A 22,325-nucleotide genomic window follows, 5' to 3' on the forward strand; every position below is an offset into this window, starting at 1 on the left:
CTCTACCTTATTTAAAGAACCAAAAAAAAAAGTCACTTGGCCAACCCAGTTAGTTTTGAGAGGAGAAAAATTGGTCATCAATTGAAATCATTCTAAGATCAACTCAATCAATGCATTTGAGAAATTTGTTGAAAAACTTTCAATGCTGGATTCCCGATAGCACAGTGAAACCTCCATATAACGGAGTTATCTCTCCATATATATTCCGTTACATGGGGGGTTTCACATCTAACGGACCCTCGCTTTAACGGATTTTCATCTCTTACATAATCCGTTAGATGGAGGTTTCACATCTAACGGACCCTCGATGTAATGGACTTTCCTCTCCACCCAGTCCGTTAAATAGAGGTTTCATTATATTTTCACCCCTTTGTCCACACTTACAAGTCTTTTTCATGTTTTCAGCTGGGAATATATGATACAGACAAAGACACACAGAGTATGGATATTCATGACAATTTTAAGACTGTGGTAAGTGTCCGAGATCATGATGAAAGATAAACAAATGGTAGAAATGAATGAACTTATGCAGAGATATTTACTATACCAAAATACACTAGACAGTAACATCGTTTATGTCATAACATGGCTCAGTTGGTTAGTGTAGGAGAAACTTCTTATATGTTAAGATTGGGTGTTAAAAGCTGTAGTAATTGGATTATATATATTTTTTGGTCTTTTATATTGACACCTACTGTTTGAGTTCATATTCTGTAATCTGACAACAAGTGTGACGCACCTTGCTCTCAGCTCGTCCGTATATGAAGTCTAACGTTATGTAGTTAATGTGAGATGATTAGATGATTAATTCACAGCCAAACACATTTATTATACCAGTTTTAGTAGGATGAAACGGAAAACAAGATTAACCCTTTGAGCATGGTTTTGTGCTGGCATACTTGACAATCACAGAGAGAGAGAGAGAGGAGATCATTGATATATACTGCAGCAACACTGTGCAGTCACTCATATGATGATGATGAGTATTACTGTATTTAAAATATTGAGACTTTTGCCCTTATGAAAATAATTTTTCTTGGCTTCAGGACTGATAAGTAGATATTTATTATCAGATCATAAAAAACAAAAAAAGGGGATGGATGTTCATAGCATCCACTAAACTATTGTTGTCGTCGTTATTAACGTTATTAGTACGTACTGCGCTTCAACAGCGAAGGAGGTCTTTAAAGTGTGTAACAAGGTTAGTTAATTATACTAGTCCAACACTAAAAAAAATTATGAGAGATAGAACTCTCTATTTGTGTCAGAAGGTTGGTTCTGACCTGCTTGTGTGCCAGCCACCATAATGTGCTTTATTTACTTTATCTTCGAGTGTCAGGACCAGTGTGTTGTTTTTTATTGACAGTGAAACTTCCATATAACGGACTTATCTCTCCATAAAATCGTTAGATGGGAGGTTTCACATCTGAGGCCCTCGATATAACGGATGTTCATTTTGATATACTGTAGTTCGTCAGTTGGAGGTTTCACATCTAACGGACTCTCGATAATGGATTTTTCTCTTCTTATAGTACATTAAATAGAACTTTCATAGTACAGAAATTGTGACATTAAGGATTATCCCAAGCGGTTCCTGCGGCATTCAATGCATTAGTAGTGAAGATGAATGAATGTTCCCAGGAGTGAGATTAACGATAGTATTTATTTCTGTAGCCAAAAAGTGAGACAAAGTCGATGTGTCAACAAACAAGCTACAGTGTAAGGGCAGCTTGATGGGTGAGTATTGCTTAGATTATCTTAACGTTTTTATTTCAGCAGAATTAGATTACTACCGGCTAATGATGCTGCAGCAGCTTATGGGCATTAGTAGCAAGGTGATGCAGAGGAAATGCAAGAGAAAATATATAATGTTAAAGGCAAGCCAGAGGGGTGGTAAGAAATAAAAAAAATGAGAACAAAGTGACAAATTGAGTGTACTGTACAGTCAGCTACTAAAGTCCGTCCGTTTGCCCCTCTCCCTGAACCACGAACCCCTGAGAGATTCTTCAGACTTGTGAATCTGAAGCATTTATGGACAGTATTATGTATCAGTCTACTGCTTCTTCAGGTTGACGAGTCTGAATCTCTCGAGGGTTCGTGGTTTAGGGGCAGAGCCGAATGAACTGTACAGTATCAAATGTGACTGCAAAAGCAATTCAGGATATCACTAAGAAATATGTATGTTAATACTTCTTGTGTGAGTAGCAAGCAATAGGGAATGGCTGAAGAACTGGAGTGTGATTGTGCACCAATATTTCTAGAGAGAGAGCATGGCATGAAGATCTACTATATCAAGCAACTTTATAATACAGTGGTCCCTCGGTTAACGAGCACAATCCGTTCCAACAGGTTGCTCGTTAACCGAAACCATTGTTTCAATGGGTTTTTAGGTAATTGGTTCCAGCTCACCGAAAGTTGCCTAAATTCAACAAAAAGGTAGAAAAGTGCACTTACTTTGAGGTGTGTATGTAGAAGGCTCCTGGATGATGATGATGATGATGATGGGAATTAGAATGGGGGTGGAGGAGAAGGAAGAAGAGAAGGCATTGGGGTGGAAAAGAAGTCACCCCATAGCACCATTTCACCAAAAAATTTTAGTTCTCTTGGTGTATTTCAAGATTATTTTCTTTAAATCAACACTGCACTGCATTATATATTGTCAATATGTAAAATATATTTCAAAATGACCAATAATTTGCTTGGAAATACAGAAAAAAATCTTTTAGTTGAAGAGTCTCAAGCAAGATGTTACCTCCACTGAAAACAGAGAGAGACTAACGCCTGTCTGGTGTGTTAACAGGCTAGATGGCACGCCAGAAACTAGTTTCTTTACCTTCAATTATGTTCAATAATTGTTAAAATGACTAAAAAAGTTAATATTAAACTTTTAAAATTATTAAATAGTATAAACTTCTTGATATTTACTAAAATAGTAAGGCATTTAAGCCCTAAAACCGATTACTGTATTGGCGGACTAATACTACAGCTGGTGGACCGCCAAATGCAAGCGAAAACATGTTGAAGTCGGCTCGTAAAAAACTCGTTAATCGAGGGATTGCTCGTTAACCGAAGTTAAGAATCTTATGGAAGGTAAATCGTTAACCGAGGCGCTCGTTAACCAAGGGACCACTGTACAGTACAGTACTTGCTTTAATATTCTCTTGAAGGAGTGGATTAATCATTGTCAAATTTTAAATGGCTGAATATATTATAGAAAAGATAATAATTAAGAAAAGTATAGAGTAAATTACAGATAGTTTAGTAGGAAACTAACACTGGATGGCTGGCTGGAACGATGTACAGTACCGTATACTGTAGTTGTGTGTGGATTGTGTTTGCAAAATTGGAATGAGAGTTGAGATAATGTTAGTTCAGAAAGTGTCGATGCATTATTAATAGCTCGCACAAGGGTAACGATTTCTAATTTGGAAGGACTGGTTAATTTAGTGAATGTTGAAGTGAAGATATTGAATTGCTTCTAAAAAATTAAAACAAAGAGCACATCTGTGAAGTGAGAATGGATTGGATATATGACTGTTGACATTTGAAGACCTTGAGGTAGTGACAAGAGGCTTTGACTAACAGTGACTATTATAGACAGTAAAATAGGTGGTTGTGGTGGTGGCGGAAGAAATTATTTAACGTAATTAGTCGAGGAGTTATAGGCAACAGTGCGACAGTTTGGAGGTGTACATAAAAACAACAATGACATGAACGTGACTGAGAAAGTGAAGTTGAAAGAGTGTGAAATATATACAAGCTGGAAGTCTAAATTATTTTTAAAGATTGATAACCTTTGGAAGTTGTGAGGTTGGGTTATGTTAGGGTAAGAGAGGATGATATAGTATTTTGCTAATGCCATTGTACAATACGCTGGTGAAGTGAGTTCATAATTAAGGACTATATACTGTACCATGTAAGAGTAGAGTACAGTACAGTAGTATAGTTTGTTGGGGGAATGACACTGTTGAGAATCTTGGATATGAATGTGAAGAGAGGAGAATGAGGGAGTTTGAGATTGGGAACTGGTTGTATTGGCTTATGGGGAGAACTACAGCTTGAAGGAGAATTACGAATAGTTTTGAGTGAGGTAAGTGGTGAAAGTTGTTATAGCTGTTGAAGATTAATAGATTATGTAGTAGCAAAGTCAAATCAACACAAATTATGTCAATACAGTATTGAGGTGTATGGGAATTGTATTTTGTCAATGGCTGTGTTATTAGAAGGGATACAGTATTATGTCTGTATTCTGTACTGTACTGTACTGTAGGTGGCAGGCATGTTGTATAAAGTAGAAATGATCCTAAGCTCAGTGTGGGCGGATATGTGTGGACCTAATGCTATTGTTCTAAGCAGATGGATATTGTTTGTCAAGTGAACCTTAGAAGCAGAATGAAAACAAGAGATCCACATCATCCACACACCCACACACATCTTTCACCAATATTTTATTCGTGTCCTTAGAAATGAATCTTCCTGTACGGGTATTGTGAATTTATTTGCGATACAGTATATAAATTTTAATCGAACATTATATATGAGCCGATGAGCCGCAAGGGTATTGTGCCGTCAACGAAAAAACTGAGACTGTAGTCTTGTGTCCATTGAACTTTTTCATCTTAAGTGTTTAGGTGTGCAAGTTTTTGGCCAAGTTTTGAATTACAGTAATACCAAATAAAGGAAACTCCAAGTTTGGGACAGAAAGACATTTGTGTTTTGGCTTGGAAACAGTATAATGGATCTTGTCACTGTCTGGCTAAAGTGGTATTATAGTACAATGAAACCTCCATATAATGTACTGTACTTCTCTCTCAATATAATCCATTAGATGGAGGTTTCATGTATAATGGACCCTCAATATAACGGGTTTTCCTCGCTCTATAGTCCATTGAATAGAGGTTTCACCAGATACTTATACTGAGTTACAATAGTTAATGAGAAACCTCCAAAGTCTATATTTCATAAATAATGATTCAGGTCACTTTTTGTTGTCTTTGTTTTGATAGTATTTTTTCTTTTATATTCTCAGGTCCTTGACTTTGTAATATTTCGAGCGCTAGTAAATTATTTAAAAGAACTGGCACAATTGCAAAACAAAAGACGTAATTAGACTTACACGTGGGTTGTTCTCTAACCATATGTGATCTAAGGGATCCTGCAGCATCATTAGCCTTCCTGAGAGGAGCGTCCCTGTAAATGGATCTTGAGAGGATTATTGTACAGGCACTCAAAAAACTATCTCTGCTGGGGGGGGTCAATGAATTTTGAATTTCAGAATGAACACTATGACTGTTGTCTCGGTAGGATTGCCAAAATCCTTCATCCGTTGTGTCATATTTTCTAACAATTTTGTAAGGATAGTTTTTGAGTGACTGTACCTGTAAGGTGTTTGGTAATGATCTCTTTGAGGTGTTGTCTAGATATAGAGAGAGTTCAGTAGAGGAACCTTGTGTGGCTCTTGGGAGTGTAGGTAATGGAATGATTCCTTACATTAGGTTTAGTTACCTACTCCATGTGGTACGAGTGGTCAGTTACGTGTGGTTTTATTTTGTCTGCTCCTTCGTATGTCTAGCTGGCTTGAGGAACATGAGAGTTTTTGGATAGTTACCGAAGCCAAAAGAGTATACTGTACTGTACAATAAATCCTCTATTTACATGATGATGATGATGACTATGGTAATAACAATTATGATGATGGTGACGACATCGTTTCGCTTGGGAATAAGTCCCAATTAAAATTGCGTTATCATAGATTAATGTTGTTTAAAAATATTAAAATTTGTGTGCCACTATCACTACTTCTTTGAGCTGCGTCTACATTAATTTCCTCGGCAATTTCTGTTGAGTGTTGAATTCTCTGTACAGGTACAGTAGTACAGTATATACCTGTATTCAGTAGCTACTTGACATAATATCCATGCATAAATAAGGCTTTGTTGATCTTGTTTTCTTATTTAGTATATAATTAATAAGAGATATAGAGAAAAAAGGTCTTGGCTCCGTCTGCTTACCATCTGCGACCAGCTGTTTCACTACTGCTCGGCGCCATTAACTGATATTTACTTAATATACTGTAATATAATTGTTCACCTTTACTTCCTCTGATAAATATGTAACAGTTCAACAGTCTACTATCTTGTTATGTTAAGATTCCTGGTTAAGAGTGACCCAAAAAGAAACACAATAAACCAAGAAAACGTCTGTCGACAAGATTGATTGAATCACCCGGCACAACACATTATCACTTGAGAGACCACAGTGAGCTCCTTTACACAACAACATTACAGCAAGCATGCCCTACACTGCTGTACATATACTCTTACTTAAATAAATAAAATCTGAGACTTTAAATTTTTATTTATTTTTTATACAGTGAAACTTCGATTTAACCGGACTATATGACGAGGAAAGTCCGTTAGATGTGAAACCCTCCATCTAACGTATTATATAGAGGTTTCACTGTAATATGGTAATATTAATGTTTGTTTCAACTTGCTTAGGGTTGCCATATCTGAATATTAAAAAAAGAGGACGTTCCCGAAGACATCCTGCCCCCTCTCCCCCTCCTGGCACACACTTTGGCGCTATGTAACCTTGATGCAGCCGTGACAGTTTTATGCTCTGGAAAAGTACAACAAATCGTAAGCACTAGTTGTGGCACCAAGCGACAAACCCACAACAAAGACTAAGATCAAACACTGTCACTGCAGGTTAAAGACTGGCCAACCACCGGTCACCGTCATTGTTGTCAACACACGTAAATAATATAGCGAAAGTGGCTAGATTATGGTTGAAAATTGCTAAAATGCCTTAAATGCAGGACAAGAAAAACAAATGCTAGTGTAAAAAAAAGCCATAAGAAAAAATGGTATACTTTCAACTTTTCATTTATGGTTGTAATAGCACCACATACAAAAAAATTATAATGTGCATGGCTGAAGAACAAGGAAAAGCAGTACAGTACATGGCACTACAGGCTAGCCCAAAAACTGCTAGCAGCTAAGTTGACAACACCGTACACGTGACTTATCAGCTGACGAAAACTGAACGAGATCTCTACTGTTTCCACCTCCCCTCCCTCACAGTCTCTCTCTCTCTCTCTCTCTCATCATTACAGTTTCATATTTCTTTCCGTGGAGAAAATGATGGAAGCTGAAATTCCGGACTTTTGAAGAATTTTGAAAATTACTTCCGAATGAAGATTTCTAGACTTAAATGGAGGACATGTCCGGGAAAATACTGACGTATGGCAATTCTAAACTTGCTATATGTTATTGTATTTTTTCTGTGACGTACGACCAACAAAACGTGCAGCACCCCAGTAATGCTTCATCCTTGCATAACGTTAAGTCTGCGGGGAAATACACGGCGATTCACATCGTTTTATCCAGTGTCGTGTTTTTTGAGGAACACGTCCATGGTATAAACAGAAAACTTACTGTATCAAGAGGTCCCGGATAATATACAGTATTTGATAACTACCGTAAATAAGAAACAGAGGAGAAAGAGAACCTTTCTTCCTTCTGTAGGTTCTAGTTGTGGAGTACAGCCGGACTGAAGTTTGGTGCTGGAGCTGTACAGGTGCTCCTCTACTTAAGAACTTTCAGAGATACAAACATCATCACTGAGGGGGGTTACCTGCCAGAACAGGTGTTTAATGTGGATAAGATTGGATTATTTTGAAGAAAATTCCAGATAGAGCAAACATTATCTAAGAGAAGAGTGAGCCAGGTTTTATGGCTGTATTAAAGGGTATAGCTGTACTAAATATCCTCAATCTTTTAATTTTTTTTTACAATATTTTTGGTGTCTACAAGAGTAAAGTTGGACTTACAAACAATTGGACTTACAATCAAGCCTCAGGAACGTAACTCATTCGTAAGTAGAGGAACACCTGTACTGTATAGTGTTGTGTGGCTGATGATGGTCAAGGAGAGAAAGGACTTCTTGTCGCACCGAGACTCGCTTAACCTCTCAGTCTTTAGTGGTAGAGTTAGGTACACTTCCCAGACTTCTCTTGAACCCTTTGACGATGATGGTTAATCCCTTTGACGACGATGGTTGATCCCTTAGACGACGATGGTTGATCCCTTTGACGACGATGGTTGATCCCTTTGACGACGATGGTTGATCCCTTTGACGACGATGGTTGATCCCTTTGACGACGATGGTTGATCCCTTTGACGACGATGGTTGATCCCTTTGACGACGATGGTTGAACCCTTTGACGACGATGGTTGATCCCTTTGACGACGATGGTTGATCCCTTTGACGACGATGACTTAACCCCTTAAGACTCAAAAGAATAAAATAAGTGTGTGTTCATTTAGTGATACAGCTGGTTGAATTGATTTTAATTGTATAGCCATACATTGTGTGTGTATATATATATATATATATATATATATATATATATATATATATATATATATATATATATATATATATATATATATATATATATATATATATATATATATATATATATATATATATATATATAGTTAGTATTTGCGAAATCACTTTGAATCCGGCAGTAAGAAAGATTAAAAACAAAACAAAAAGACAATGATTCCGAGAAAGGGCTCTCAAGTTTATGGTAGTAACTAGCATATGAATTCTTTCAAGTCTCCCGTGATATGTCTTGAAGGAAGGAATTACAGCACTGTATATATATATCATACATTACAGTGTACAATACTTGAAAATAACAAAGGAAGATAGATATGGTCTGCCCTTGTCTCTCTTATGTGATAATATTCTCAGTCCATGAATCATAGAGGAAGTAATGCACAGCCAAAAATATTTCTACAGTACTCACCTCACCCCCTCGAGTGAGACAGACTGTGTTTAAGATAAGACTGTAGCTCTTTGACAGTTCTGTATAGCCTACAGTGGCCAGCTCTGGGTATATATCATTGAGTTATACAAGTATACAGTTACAAGTAAAAAAAAAAAGATCCATGCTCAGGGGGTTAATAAAGTCTAGAGAGAGAGTGTGTGTGTGTGTGTATATATATATAAGGATGATGATAAATTTTTGGTTGATTGAGAGCTACAAGTCAAGAATTCATGTTTAGGGGTTTAATAGTCGAGGGAGTGTGTGTGTCCTGTGTAAGGATAAGTTTTTGTTTGGTTGAGAATGAATGAATGAATGAAGTAATATTGAGAGGAAGGTGTGATGGAGAGATGGCGGGAAGGCGGTTACAACACATTCCCCCCAATTCTGGCTCTCGGCTCAAGGTAAGAGAAAGAACGTACGACTGACCACGAATAATTAATATATTTTTCCTCAAGTTAATTCATCATTATTAGCCACCAAACTTAAGCTTAATGGATTTTCAAGTACAGTACAGTAGTTAATTACAGAGTATATATTGTACAGGTGTCTCCCGATTAATGAATAATAGTCAAGTGTGTTAAGTTGAATGCTTATACAGAAATCATGGAATGTTTTTTGTCAAGAGATTTTCCTTCTTTTTACATAGTTTCTTGTTTAATAGATCACCTAACGGTTACATTGTAAACACAGTACTGGCAGTTTGTTTAAAAAATAAAATAAAAATAGTTGTCATTAGGGAGTTATTGAACACTCCCCAACAAAAGTCCTGTTGCCTCACCTGCTTCTTCATGAACCCAGACATTCAGGTGAGGTGACAAGACTTATGTTGACAAGTGTACCTGTTGATTTGATTAATTAATTGTTTATATGTATCTGATGTGAGAAGGTTTAGTAATTGAATATGATGTCTACCAGATTTGTTTGTGTTCAGTTCTTGTGGCATTATTGGTGTTCATATTTACTGTATATACCTATTGTTCATCAGTAGTTCAGGAAAGGGAAATGTTCATTTAGATATTATTTTTAACACTCCATATACAGTACATTACCTTGTGTGTGTGTGTACATATGAGTGTTTGTGTATATACCGTATAGTAATGTGTATAGTGAAACCTCCATATATTGAACTTCTCTCACCATATACTGTACAGTATTCCATTAGATGGGTGTTTCATATCTAACGGATCCAAGATATAACGGACTTTCACCTACATATAGTTCGTTAGATGGAGTCTTCACTGTACAGTATACTGTATATGCACACACACACACACATGTATAATACAGTAAACCCTCGATTTCTACAGTATCCAAGTCCGCTCTTTTGATATACATAGTATTGTACTGCTGTGTCATGACGAACCAATTTAGACCTTAATTTCCATTTCCATGCCGCCGCCCTTCACTATACTGTACCCCAGGCGATGTCAGGAGGTACAAGCAAAAAGCGTAATCCTACACAGGTAATTTTAAGTCTCCACGGAGGAATGATTCTCCCTCCTACACATGATATTGGATGATGAGAAACTAATGCATTTTATTTTTTTATTTTTTATTTTTTTTTACTATAGGTGACACAGTTGAATTTCAGGTGTAAATGGTAATGAATAATTATCATCAGCTTTACACCAGATTGGACATACGTAAATACAAATAGTAGTGAAAACATAACACTGTCGGGATTTAAACCTGGTCCACCTTAGCTAATTACTGCAGCTCAAGGTCTCCATGCCCATAACTGTTGACCAATGGGTTAGGGCAGCCTGCCAACACACACACAGGTACCAGAAAGATTTTGATAAAATTCCCAGCACAACCTGTTATGTAAACTGGTAAATCAATATAGTGACAACATTGTTGTGCTGGGAATTTGATGAGAAGATGTAGTAGGTGGGAGGAAGAATGGAAGACAAGAGTACAGTTTGTGTGCGACAAAGACAGAAGGTTGCAAATGAACCTCATGGAACATGTACAGTCCAGCACTAGTATAGTTCTCCTGCCTAAGAAGAAGAGGTGACAAGAAAAAGGAATATGATTGTTATACAGGAAAGGACTAAATCTGTCAAGTATACTATACTGGGGAGAGATTGTGGTAGTTATTGCTGTGAAGATTGTTAGGTCAAAAATACAGGGTTATCAGGGCAACAGTGGCACAGTCTCACATAAACAAGAGGATGTATGTATGTATGTATGTATGTATGTATGTATGTAGATCAAGTTTATGTATTAAAGAACATAAATTAAAGGTTAGGTTAATTTTGGTTAGATTAGGCTGTTACATTAGGTTAGGATTTAGAGAAGGGAGTGGGTTAGATTGTATCATTCATGAATTATAAAAAAAAAAATAAGATGGAAAAGCGACATGTCAAGTATTGAAACTGTGTGGAATAAATTAGAAAACTCTTGAATGCTGTCCAGAATTTTTTTTACGAGAGTCGAGCACGTATTATAGAGATCATCAAAGAGAAACTATAGTTCATAATGGAAGTGGGACTACATAGCCTTTGTTGTGTAATAATATATTGAGATAGAGTACAGTGTAGTTATAGAAGTGAGAGCAAGAAGAATGATAGAGAGAGAGAGAGGTACAGAGTTACTGGATGTATATGAGAAGTGATTCAGCTGCTGTGCTGTTCAGTTTGAAAGAAGTGTTATAAATGTCAGTGAAGGGTTGGAAGAATTTACTGTACTTACACTGACTGTACTGTACTTGGAGATAGTTGGTGAAGCAGAGAGATGAAAAGAAGGAGAGAATGGGAGACAGACTTAAGAGAATGGGAGAAGGTGTTTCAGTCAGTGAAACAATAAGTAATGAATTAAACTATAGAGTAATGGAAGGGAAGAAAGTAATTAGTGATGGATTTAGATGTTTGAGAAAACTGGGTAAGAAGAGGCAAATATGTAAGGATACAGTGAAACCTCCATATAATGGACTTCTCTCTCCATATAATCCATTTGATGGGGTATTTCACATCTAATGGATCCTCGATATAATGGACTTTCATCTCTATAGAGTTTATTACATGGAGTTTTCATATTTAATAGACACCTCAATATAAGGGACTTCCTTCTCCATATAGTCCATTAAATAGAGGTTTCACTGCACATAAGGGAATAATTTGAGCTGACATTACCACTTGGGTGAGAAATATGGATTCTGGGTGTAAGAGCAAGGAGCAAATTTTAGAAGCAACAGTAATACTTGAGAGCAGTCCTAGGTGAATGGGATGCACCAAACACCTGTGTATAGTAACTTGGAATTTATATAACCAGTCCCATATATACAATCAACTACTAAAGTCTGTTCGACTCCCCCTGAACTACGAACCCCAAGATTCGGACTAGTGAATCCCAAGCATTTCTGGACAGAATAATGTATCAGTCTACTGCTTCGAATTCACAAGTCTGAATCTCGGGGGTTAGTGGTTCAGGGGGAGAGGTTAACAGACTTTAGTAGTTGACTGTACAGTATATGGGTTTAAAAGGCAAAAATATTGACAAAGTTTCATGCATGAGTGACCACTGAAGGTACAGGTACAGTAGTACATGTCATCACAGGTAAAATATTGAAGTGGATTAAGCACTGGTATGAACTCAAGAAATAAAGGAAGGTCATAATATTACATTCAGAATGGAAAAAAATGTTCTCATAAGAGTATTACCACCAAGGATCTATTCTTAGACCCACCCTGTTTGTGATCTACATTAACAATATCGAGAAAAATATATTGAGCCACTTTATCAACTTTGCGGATGACAAAAGATACAGTATATGGGAAGGTGAGAAGTCAAGTGGATGTTCCCTACCGTTTAAAAAAGATCTGTACGAGCTGTTCAAATGGTCACATTAATGGTAAATATTTTTTGACATTACAAAGTATATGACTGCATGTGGGCACAAGAGCCCTAATCATCAATTGAATAACACTTTCTTGGACACCGCTGATAATTATTGACAGGATCTAGGTGTTGTGAAGACCAGTTACTGAAGGTGGTGCAACAAGTGGGAGCAGTTAAAAAAACAAATACAGTACAGAATACCTGTAAAGATGCAGTACTTGTACGGTATTTGATTAAATCACTACTCACTCATCAAAAACTGTGATAGCTATGGGGTGTGTCAAGGCCTGGGTAGGGGATGGTAAGGTTATACTGTACTGTGACAGAAGCAGGATTGTTTCCCTCTTTCAGCTTCATTGTTGGCTTAGTGAGAGAAATTCTTGGTATTCTGGTGATGAGGTTGATAAATGGGGATTAACCCTTTGAGGACCATTATTTAACCCTTTAACAATGATGGTTTAAGTCTTTGACAATGACGGCTTTACCCTTTGGTGATGATGCCTTAACCATTTGATGACAGTAATTTAACCCTTGGGTGACAATAATTTAACCCTTTGGTGACAATTTAACCCTTCAGGGCTTAAGGGGTTAAAGAAGATACTATACTAAAGTCTAGACAGCTTTCTTCTTTTTGCTTTAGTAAAGATTCTTATAAGAGTGTAGCAGTGATGCAGCCATAGCTTATAATGTGTTCTATAGTGGGGTCGTCGTCCTTCTTCAATAGGTCATTACTCGTCTTTATCCAGGCTGAAAAAACCTGTAGCAATATTTTCATTGGGTGGGTTGTGGTGGTGGTCGTGATCTCTATGTCACTTCCTTTTCTTTGGTGGTGGATCATCTTGGTCATCACCCTATAGTACAGTATGTTAGGTTTGTACATCAGCTAGAAAAAATTAATCATTCCTTTATGGTTTCTTCATTATATGTTTTTTGTCATAGTAATAGGTCAGTAGTGGCATGTATTGAGCAGTGGGGTTCATTTTAGTTCTCTCTCTCTCCTTTGGTGAATCACGAGAAAATTGTTCATCTTGGACTGATATAATTGTGATCCTATTTATATCCAGGCTGAAGCATTTCTGACGTATCTTCCACTAGTGGCTAACATTTGACCTCCCACCCCCTAGGAATCGGCTTTTATCTGAACCCTATTTATTACCCTCTCTAACTTTGCATCAAAGAATAGGTTGAGCTCATGTCCTCAGTTTGATAAATTCTGCATCTGGATTTTTGTGGTACTATACTCTAGATACTTCCTTTTAGTTTATGGCAGTTAGTTAGTCATTGGTGGTGAGTGTGAGTGTGGGATCATGTGGTTCCTGTCAAATAGCACTCTACCTATTGCAGGACTCGTGCGACAAGGCGGTCTTTTCTGGGATCATCTTGCATTCACTCTGCTGTGAGAGATAGTTATGAGATGTGTGGAGGTTGTTTAAATGACTCAAGATAACAGCAGCAACAAGGGGGAGGTGTACAAAGTGATGGAATGTTTACCCTTTCTCATGCAGGCATAAAATTCTTCATTGGGAATAATTGTTGTAATACAGAACTTGGGCTTCTTAATTTTTCTTACCCTTTTGGGTCACTGGCTTTCAATTGTTCAGTGATTGTTTAGAACTGTTGCCAAGTTAGCAATGAGGGTTTGATCCTGAAGAGACAATTTATACCAGAGCATTTATATAGTGACTGTGATCCCACCTGCCACCATGAAATGTCTCCATGGAGGTTATCTGTAATGAGAGGGTTATTGTTGCAAGTGTACTGTTGTCTGCTCTCAGAATAATGAGTTGCAATATGATTCGGCACACTCGCACGTCTCTTGAGTAAATCAAGACATCTGATCTCTTGTGCTGAACTGCAGTTGTTGCAGAGGAATGATTTATGTTTGGGTTACAGTACAGTACCTTCCAGTTGGTCATGGCCAATGGGGGGGGGGGGGTTACAGTATTTGGGGAACCCTGAATAATAAGTTGGGTGTTTATGGTCTGCTCTTGGGTTGCTCCTCACCGACTGTTATAAAAATGGCCTTAGGATCAAACTCTCTTAATATTAACAAAGCGAGGATCAAACTACTGTACACATCTAGCCCTGTGGGATGCTGAGGTGAGCTCAATCTGATGAATCGATTCGTGTAACACGTTCTTGCTGCAGATGTTAAAATAAACCAGATTAAGAGTGTATGTGTATATGCTTGATGACCATAACTCTCACGCTGTCTCCTACGACAGGATTACCTTCTTAGCTGTTGGCTTTTAGAATCTTTTTAGCAGGAAGGTGAAGGATAAACTAACATTTAAATTTACTGGGGCCAGGTGTACAATGGTTACAGTTCTTGGGGTCGGGGCTCAGTGTTTGGTCTCAGCTTGGTTATAAAGCTCCATCATTTACTGTGAAACCTCCATATGGCGGACTACTATTGTCTCCATGTAATCTGTTAGATGGAGGTTTCACATCTAACGAACCCTCGATATAATGGACATTCCTCTCCATATTTAGTCCATTAAATAGAGGCTTCACTGTATTAAAGGGAATTCATAGTACAGTACAGTACGTATAAGATTTTGGTCTGGCAATACAGCAGTTTAGTATTGTAAAGTAATTTTTAGAGATTAAGACAAAATACTTTTACCATTAAATGATATCAAAACTCTTTTCTCTTTCATTATTTCCTGCAGGTGTCCAGGAACTCAGGGCCGACACGTGACAGTGATCCAGGAACGGCCGACCAGCTCGTTCTTATCACGCAGCTACGAGAACAGATAGCTCGCCTGGAGAAGCAGCTTTCAGGAAAAGATGCTCAGCTTTTAGCCAAGGAGAAACAGGTAAGTTATGATAATTGACACAGTGAGAATTAATAAATATACTGCAGTGTATATACCTGTAGTACCCTGAACCTCTTGTCCCATACACTAGACTGGTAACACTGTTCAACTTTCACACTACACTACAATAACACCTCTCTTCTTGATAGATTTTTAAACCATATCTTAAATCATCTCCAAGAGCTTATTCCTTTTATTTTCTTCATTATACTCCTTCATCTATTCAGTACTTTATAAATTTTTCTGATCATTTATTCATTTATACAGTACAGTACTATCAGCTTTATTTTTGGCATCTTCAGTTTAATTCTCTATCTCCGTTTGGTTTCACACTTGCAAGTCACCCACAAAAGTCCTGTCTTGTTGCCTTTCCTCCTGAACCAGACTTCCCCAAGATTCAGACTCGTGAACCTGAACCACGAACTTCCCCAAGATTCAGACTCGTGAACCCAAAGCATTTATGGATAGGATAGAGTATTGGTGTCTACTGCTTCGGGTTCATTCACACGTCTGGATCATGGGGTTCAGACAAGTGAATCCAACGGTTTTATGGACATAATAATGACTCGTCATGTCTACTGCTTCAGGTTCATTCATGAATCTGAATCTTTGGGTTCGTTGTTCAAAGGGAGAGGCGACAGAACTTTGTGTGGTAACCGTATCAGAAATCACCACCACTCTACCAAGCATTGTACATACAATATTTGTTTTATTTAGTTTTTTTTTCACATTCTGTGTACTGTAGGTCACACCACTGTCCAATAGACAATTCATTTTTTTTCTCCAAATTTACCTTCACTACTTTTTGAACAGAAATAATTCCAAATAACTCCCAATGTAGTCGTACTTTACCATCCTGTTACATTATTATTATTATTATTATTATTATGATTATTATTATCATCATCATCATCATCATCATCATCATCATCATCATCATCATCATCCAAATTGTTATACGTCCATGTTTTATCTTTTTTATCTCTGGATTTAATCACCATTTTTGGCTGTCCCAGGTACGGTAGTAATAATAAATAATAATAATAATTGACGGTTTATTGAAAAAGTTCTGCAGCCCAAAGGCTGAAAATATACATTGGACATAAATGACTTATTACATACATTGGTGGTTTAACAAAAGCCTTCATTAGAAGAGTAAAAGGAACATACAGTGAACATAAATTATTGTAGGTGTTGAACAGCAAACTCTAGTAGTGTAGTAACTCCTCCCAGATGGTGTTAGGAGGAACTCACTGGTTGTGGTAGTTCCTCAGATGGTGTTATGAGGGACCTGGCGTGGTGTATTAATTCCTCGCAGATGGTGTTATGAGGGCCTCCGCGGTGTAGTAATTCCCCATCAGATGGTGTTATGAGGGACCTCACGTGGTGTAGTAATTCCCCATCAGATGGTGTTATGAGGGACCTCACGTGGTGTAGTAATTACCTCACAGATGGTGTTATATGGTGGTTTTGGTCCCAGGCCTTCCTATCGTGAGCGGATTATCACATCACTGGTTGTTGTTGGGTCTCACGGGCCTTATCACTGGGTACCTGGGACCTCACTGTGTGAAGGTTAACTTGGGTACAACTGTTACTGTTGAGTTGTTCTCACTGACAACACTGTTCACCACTGTTCACCTCTGTTTAACACTGGTTCCATTCCTTCCTAAATGAAATAGTAACTTCTGGGAGAACTTGTTGATATTCCGTGGGGAGGAGGGTTCAGGGAGGGAGTTGGTATGGGTCAACAACAGTTGACCTGGCTGCTGCGAGGAGGGCGCCAGGTACGTCTTACCTTGGTGGTCAAGGATGTAGTGTGTGTGGGTGCATGGAGTACCCTCCTGTAAACATTGACTGCTTAATTTATTTTCTCTCTCTCTCTCTCTCTCTCTCTCTCTCTCTCTCTCTCTCTCTCTCTCTCTCAGGAGCCACATAGTGTTACTCTCGACTGTCTTGTCTTGATACAGTACCTCTCTTGGTGTAACAATATGTACTACCTTTATCATCGATATACAGACGAATGTTTTATTTTGGTGTTATGCTACAAAAGATCTCGGTGGGGGGGTCGATGAATTCCAGAATGAACACTGAAACTCCTGTTGTCTCGGTAGGGTTGTCAACTCCTCCTTCATCTGTTGTGTCATATTGTCTGACATATTTTTTATAATGATATTTTTGAGTGACTTGATTTGTGTAAAAGAATTTCCTGGAACAAATTTTGAGGAATTTTCTCAGTGTATTTTATGCATGGTGTGTCCTCTAGGTCTACTCCATGTGGTGTGTCCCTAGGTCTCTCCATGTATGGTGTGTCCTCTAGGTCTACTCCATGTATGGTGTGTCCTCTAGGTCTACTCCATGTATGGTGAGTCCTCTAGGTCTACTCCATGTGGTGTGTCCTCTGGGTCTACTCCATGTATGGTGTGTCCTCTAGGTCTACTCCATGTATGGTGTGTCCTCTAGGTCTACTCCATGTGGTGTGTCCTCTAGGTCTACTCCATGTATGGTGTGTCCTCTAGGTCTCTCCATGTGGTGTGTCCTCTGGGTCTACTCATGTGTGTGTCCTCTAGGTCTACTCTGTGTATTGTGTCCTCTAGGTCTACTCCATGTATGGTGTGTCCCCAGGTTCACTCCATGTATGGTGTGTCCTCTAGGTCTACTCCATGTATGGTGTGTCCTCTAGGTTCACTCTGTGTATGGTGTGTGTCCCTCTAGGTCTACTCTGTGTATGGTGTGTCCTCAGGTCTACTCTGTGTGTGAGTCCTCTAGGTCTACTCCATGTATGGTGTGTCCTCTAGGTCTACTCTGTGTATGGTGTGTCCTCTAGGTCACTCTGTGTATGGTGTGTCCTCTAGGTCTACTCCATGTATGGTGTGTCCTCTAGGTCTACTCCATGTATGGTGTGTCCTCTAGGTCTACTCTGTGTATGGTGTGTCCTCTAGGTTCACTCTGTGTATGGTGAGTCCTCTAGGTTCACTCCATGTATGGTGTGTCCCTCTAGGTCTACTCTGTGCATGGTGTGTCCTCTAGGTCTACTCTGTGTATGGTGTGTCCTCTAGGTCTACTCCATGTATGGTGTGTCCTCTAGGTCACTCTGTGTATGGTGTGTCCTAGGTTCACTCCATGCATGGTGAGTCCTCTAGGTCTACTCCATGTATGGTGTGTCCCCTAGGTCTACTCCATGTATGGTGTGTCCTCTAGGTCTACTCTGTGTATGGTGTGTCCCTCTAGGTCTACTCTGTGTATGGTGTGTCCTCTAGGTCTACTCCATGTATGGTGTGTCCCTCAGGTCTACTCCATGCATGGTGTGTCCTCTAGGTCTACTCTGTGTATGGTGTGTCCCTCTAGGTCTACTCCATGTATGGTGTGTCCTCTAGGTCTACTCCATGTATGGTGTGTCCTCAGGTCTACTCCATGTATGGTGTGTCCTAGGTCTACTCCATGATGGTGTGTCCTCTAGGTTCACTCTGTGCATGGTGTGTCCTCTAGGTCTACTCTGTGTATGGTGTGTCCTCTAGGTCTACTCCATGTATGGTGTGTCCTCTAGGTCTACTCCATGTATGGTGTGTCCTCTAGGTCACTCTGTGTATGGTGTGTCCTCTAGGTCTACTCCATGTATGGTGTGTCCCTCTAGGTCTACTCCATGTATGGTGTGTCCTCTAGGTCTACCCATGTATGGTGTGTCCTCTAGGTCTACTCTGTGTATGGTGTGTCCTCTAGGTCTACTCCATGTATGGTGTGTCCCCCAGGTCTACTCCATGTATGGTGTGTCCTCTAGGTCTACTCTGTGTATGGTGTGTCCTCTAGGTCTACTCCATGTATGGTGTGCCTCTAGGTTCATCCATGTATGGTGTGTCCTCTAGGTCTACTCCATGTATGGTGTGTCCTCTGGTCTACTCTGTGTATGGTGTGTCCTCTAGGTCTACTCCATGTATGGTGTGTCCCTCTAGGTCTACTCCATGTATGGTGTGTCCTCTAGGTCTACTCTGTGTATGGTGTGTCCTCTAGGTCTACTCCATGTATGTGTCCTCTAGGTCTACCCATGTATGGTGTGTCCTCTAGGTCTACTCTGTGTATGGTGTGTCCTCTAGGTCTACTCCATGTATGGTGTGTCCTCTAGGTCTACCCATGTATGGTGTGTCCTCTAGGCCTCTGTGTATGGTGTGCCCCAGGTCTACTCCATGTATGGTGTGTCCTCTAGGTCTACTCCATGTATGGTGTGTCCCCAGGTCTACTCCATGTATGGTGTGTCCTCTAGGTCTACTCCATGCATGGTGTGTCCCCAGGTTCACTCTGTGCATGGTGTGTCCCAGGTCTACTCTGTGTATGGTGTGTCCTCAGGTTCACTCTGTGTATGGTGTGTCCCTCTAGGTCTACTCCATGTATGGTGTGTCCTCTAGGTCTACTCCATGTATGGTGTGTCCTAGGTCTACTCCATGTATGGTGTGTGCCTCTAGGTCTACTCCATGTATGGTGTGTCCTCTAGGTCTACTCTGTGTATGGTGTGTCCTCTAGGTCACTCCATGTATGGTGTCCTCTAGGTCTACTCTGTGTATGGTGTGTCCTCTAGGTCTACTCCATGTATGGTGTGTCCCTCTAGGTCTACTCTGTGTATGGTGTGTCCTCTAGGCTCCCCATGTATGGTGTGGCCCCTAGGTCTCCATGTATGGTGTGTCCTCTAGGTCTACTCTGTGATGGTGTGTCCTCTAGGTCTACTCCATGTATGGTGTGTCCCCTCAGGTCTACTCTGTATGGTGTGTCCCAGGTCTACTCCATGTATGGTGTGTCCCTCTAGGTCACTCTGTGTATGGTGTGTCCTCTAGGTCTACTCTGTGCATGGTGTGTCCCCTAGGTCTACTCCTTGTGTATGGTGTGTCCTCTAGGTCTACTCTGTGTATGGTGTGTCCTCAGGTCTACTCTGTGTATGGTGGTCCTCTAGGTCTACTCTGTATGGTGTGTCCTCAGGTCACTCTGTGTATGGTGTCCTCTAGGTCTACTCTGTGTATGTGTGTCCTCAGGTTCACTCCATGCATGGTGTGTCCTCTAGGTCCACTCTGTGTATGGTGTGTCCTCTAGGTCTACTCCATGTATGGTGTGTCCCTAGGTCTACTCTGTGTATGGTGTGTCCTCTAGGTCTACTCTGTGTATGGTGTCCTCTAGGTCTACTCCATGTATGGTGTGTCCTCTAGGTCTACTCTGTGTATGGTGTGTCCTCTAGGTCTACTCTGTGTATGGTGTGTCCTCTAGGTCTACTCCATGTATGGTGTGTCCTCTAGGTCTACTCTGTGTATGGTGTGTCCTCTAGGTCTACTCCATGTATGGTGGCCTCTAGGTCTACTCTGTGTATGGTGTGTCCTCTAGGTCTACTCTGTGTATGGTGTGTCCTAGGTCTACTCCATGTATGGTGTGTCCTCTAGGTCACTCTGTGTATGGTGTGTCCTCTAGGTCTACTCCATGTATGGTGTGTCCTAGGGTCACTCCATGCATGGTGTGTCCCCAGGTCTACTCCTGTGATGGTGTCCCCAGGTCCACCCATGGTGTGTCCTCTGGGTCACTCCATGCATGGTGTGTCCTCTAGGTCTACTCTGTGTATGGTGTGTCCCCAGGTCTACTCCATGTATGGTGTGTCCTCTAGGTCTACCTGTGTGCATGGTGTGTCCTCAGGTCTACTCCATGTATGGTGTCCCCAGGTCTACTCTGTATGGTGTGTCCCCAGGTCCACCCATGTATGGTGTGTCCCCAGGGTCTACTCTGTGTGGTGTGTCCCTCAGGGTTCACTCTGTGTATGGTGTGTCCCCCAGGTCTACTCTGTGTATGGTGTGTCCTCTAGGTCTACTCTGTGTATGGTGTGTCCTCTAGTCTACTCTGTGTGGTGTGTCCTCTAGGTCCACTCTGTGGTGTGTCCTCCAGGTCTACCTATGTATGTGTGTCCCCAGGGTCTACTCTGTGTATGGTGTGTCCTCTAGGTCACTCCATGTATGGTGTGTCCTCTAGGTCTACTCCATGTATGGTGTGTCCTAGGTCTACTCTGTGTATGGTGTCCCTCTAGGTCTACTCCATGTATGGTGTGTCCCTGTAGGTCTACTCCATGTATGGTGTGTCCTCTAGGTCTACTCTGTGTATGGTGTGTCCTCTAGGTCTACTCTGTGTGGTGTGTCCCCAGGTCTCCTCCATGTATGGTGTGTCCTCTAGGTCTACTCCATGTATGGTGTGTCCTCTAGGTCTACTCCATGGTGGTCCCCCAGGCACCTGTGTATGGTGGTCCTCTCAGGTCTACCCATGTATGGTGTGTCCTCTAGGTCTACCCATGTATGGTGTCCTCTAGTCTACTCCTGTGGTCCCAGGTCACTCTGTGTATGGTGTGTCCTCAGGTCTACTCCATGTGGTGTGTCCCTCAGGGTCTACTCCATGTATGGTGTGTCCTCTAGGTCTACTCCATGTATGGTGTGTCCTCAGGTCTACTCCATGTATGGTGTGTCCTTCTAGGTCTACTCTGTGTATGGTGTGTGCCCTCTAGGGTCTACTCTGTGTGATGGTGTCTCCCAGGTCTACCCATGTATGGTGTGTCCTCTAGGTCTACTCCATGTATGGTGTGTCCTCTAGGTCTACCTGTGTATGGTGGCCCAGGTCTCTCTTGATGGTGTGTCCCCAGGTTCACTCCATGTATGTGTCCTCAGGTACCTGTGGTGTGTCCAGGTCACTCGTGCATGGTGTGTCCTCTAGGTCTACTCTGTGTATGGTGTGTCCTCTAGGTTCACTCCATGTATGGTGTGTCCTGGTCAGGTTCACTCATGTATGGTGTGTCCTCAGGTTCACCCATGTATGGT

At 40.4% G+C, this 22,325-nt stretch overlaps 1 protein-coding gene and 1 long non-coding RNA gene across 8 annotated transcripts in view; both read left to right on the forward strand.

Annotated features, from left to right (window-relative positions):
* Nucleotides 1-22,325, forward strand: part of LOC121871837 (protein FAM76A-like) — an 83,910-nt gene that overhangs the window by 7,480 nt on the left and 54,105 nt on the right. For 5 of the 7 annotated variants that reach the window (XR_006089964.1, XR_006089965.1, XR_006089963.1 and 2 more), the window contains exons 6-8: nt 406-471; nt 10,264-10,305; nt 15,355-15,501. Coding sequence is in view for 4 of the 7 variants with exons in the window: in XM_042374366.1 (XP_042230300.1) it covers nt 406-471; nt 10,264-10,305; nt 15,355-15,501 (255 nt within the window). In the remaining 3 variants the exon portion in view is untranslated. The remainder of the gene's footprint in view (nt 1-405; nt 472-10,263; nt 10,306-15,354; nt 15,502-22,325) is intronic. The other 2 variants (XM_042374364.1, XM_042374365.1) reach the window with 2 other exon arrangements.
* Nucleotides 21,663-22,325, forward strand: part of LOC121871839 — a 794-nt gene continuing 131 nt past the window's right edge. The window contains exons 1-2 of the long non-coding RNA XR_006089966.1: nt 21,663-21,719; nt 22,073-22,101. This is a non-coding gene — a long non-coding RNA (uncharacterized LOC121871839). The remainder of the gene's footprint in view (nt 21,720-22,072; nt 22,102-22,325) is intronic.

The sequence above is a fragment of the Homarus americanus genome, unplaced genomic scaffold (genome assembly GCF_018991925.1).
Source record: "Homarus americanus isolate GMGI-L3 unplaced genomic scaffold, GMGI_Hamer_2.0 scaffold39675, whole genome shotgun sequence".
In the NCBI taxonomy this organism is placed as follows: Eukaryota; Metazoa; Arthropoda; class Malacostraca; order Decapoda; family Nephropidae; genus Homarus; species Homarus americanus.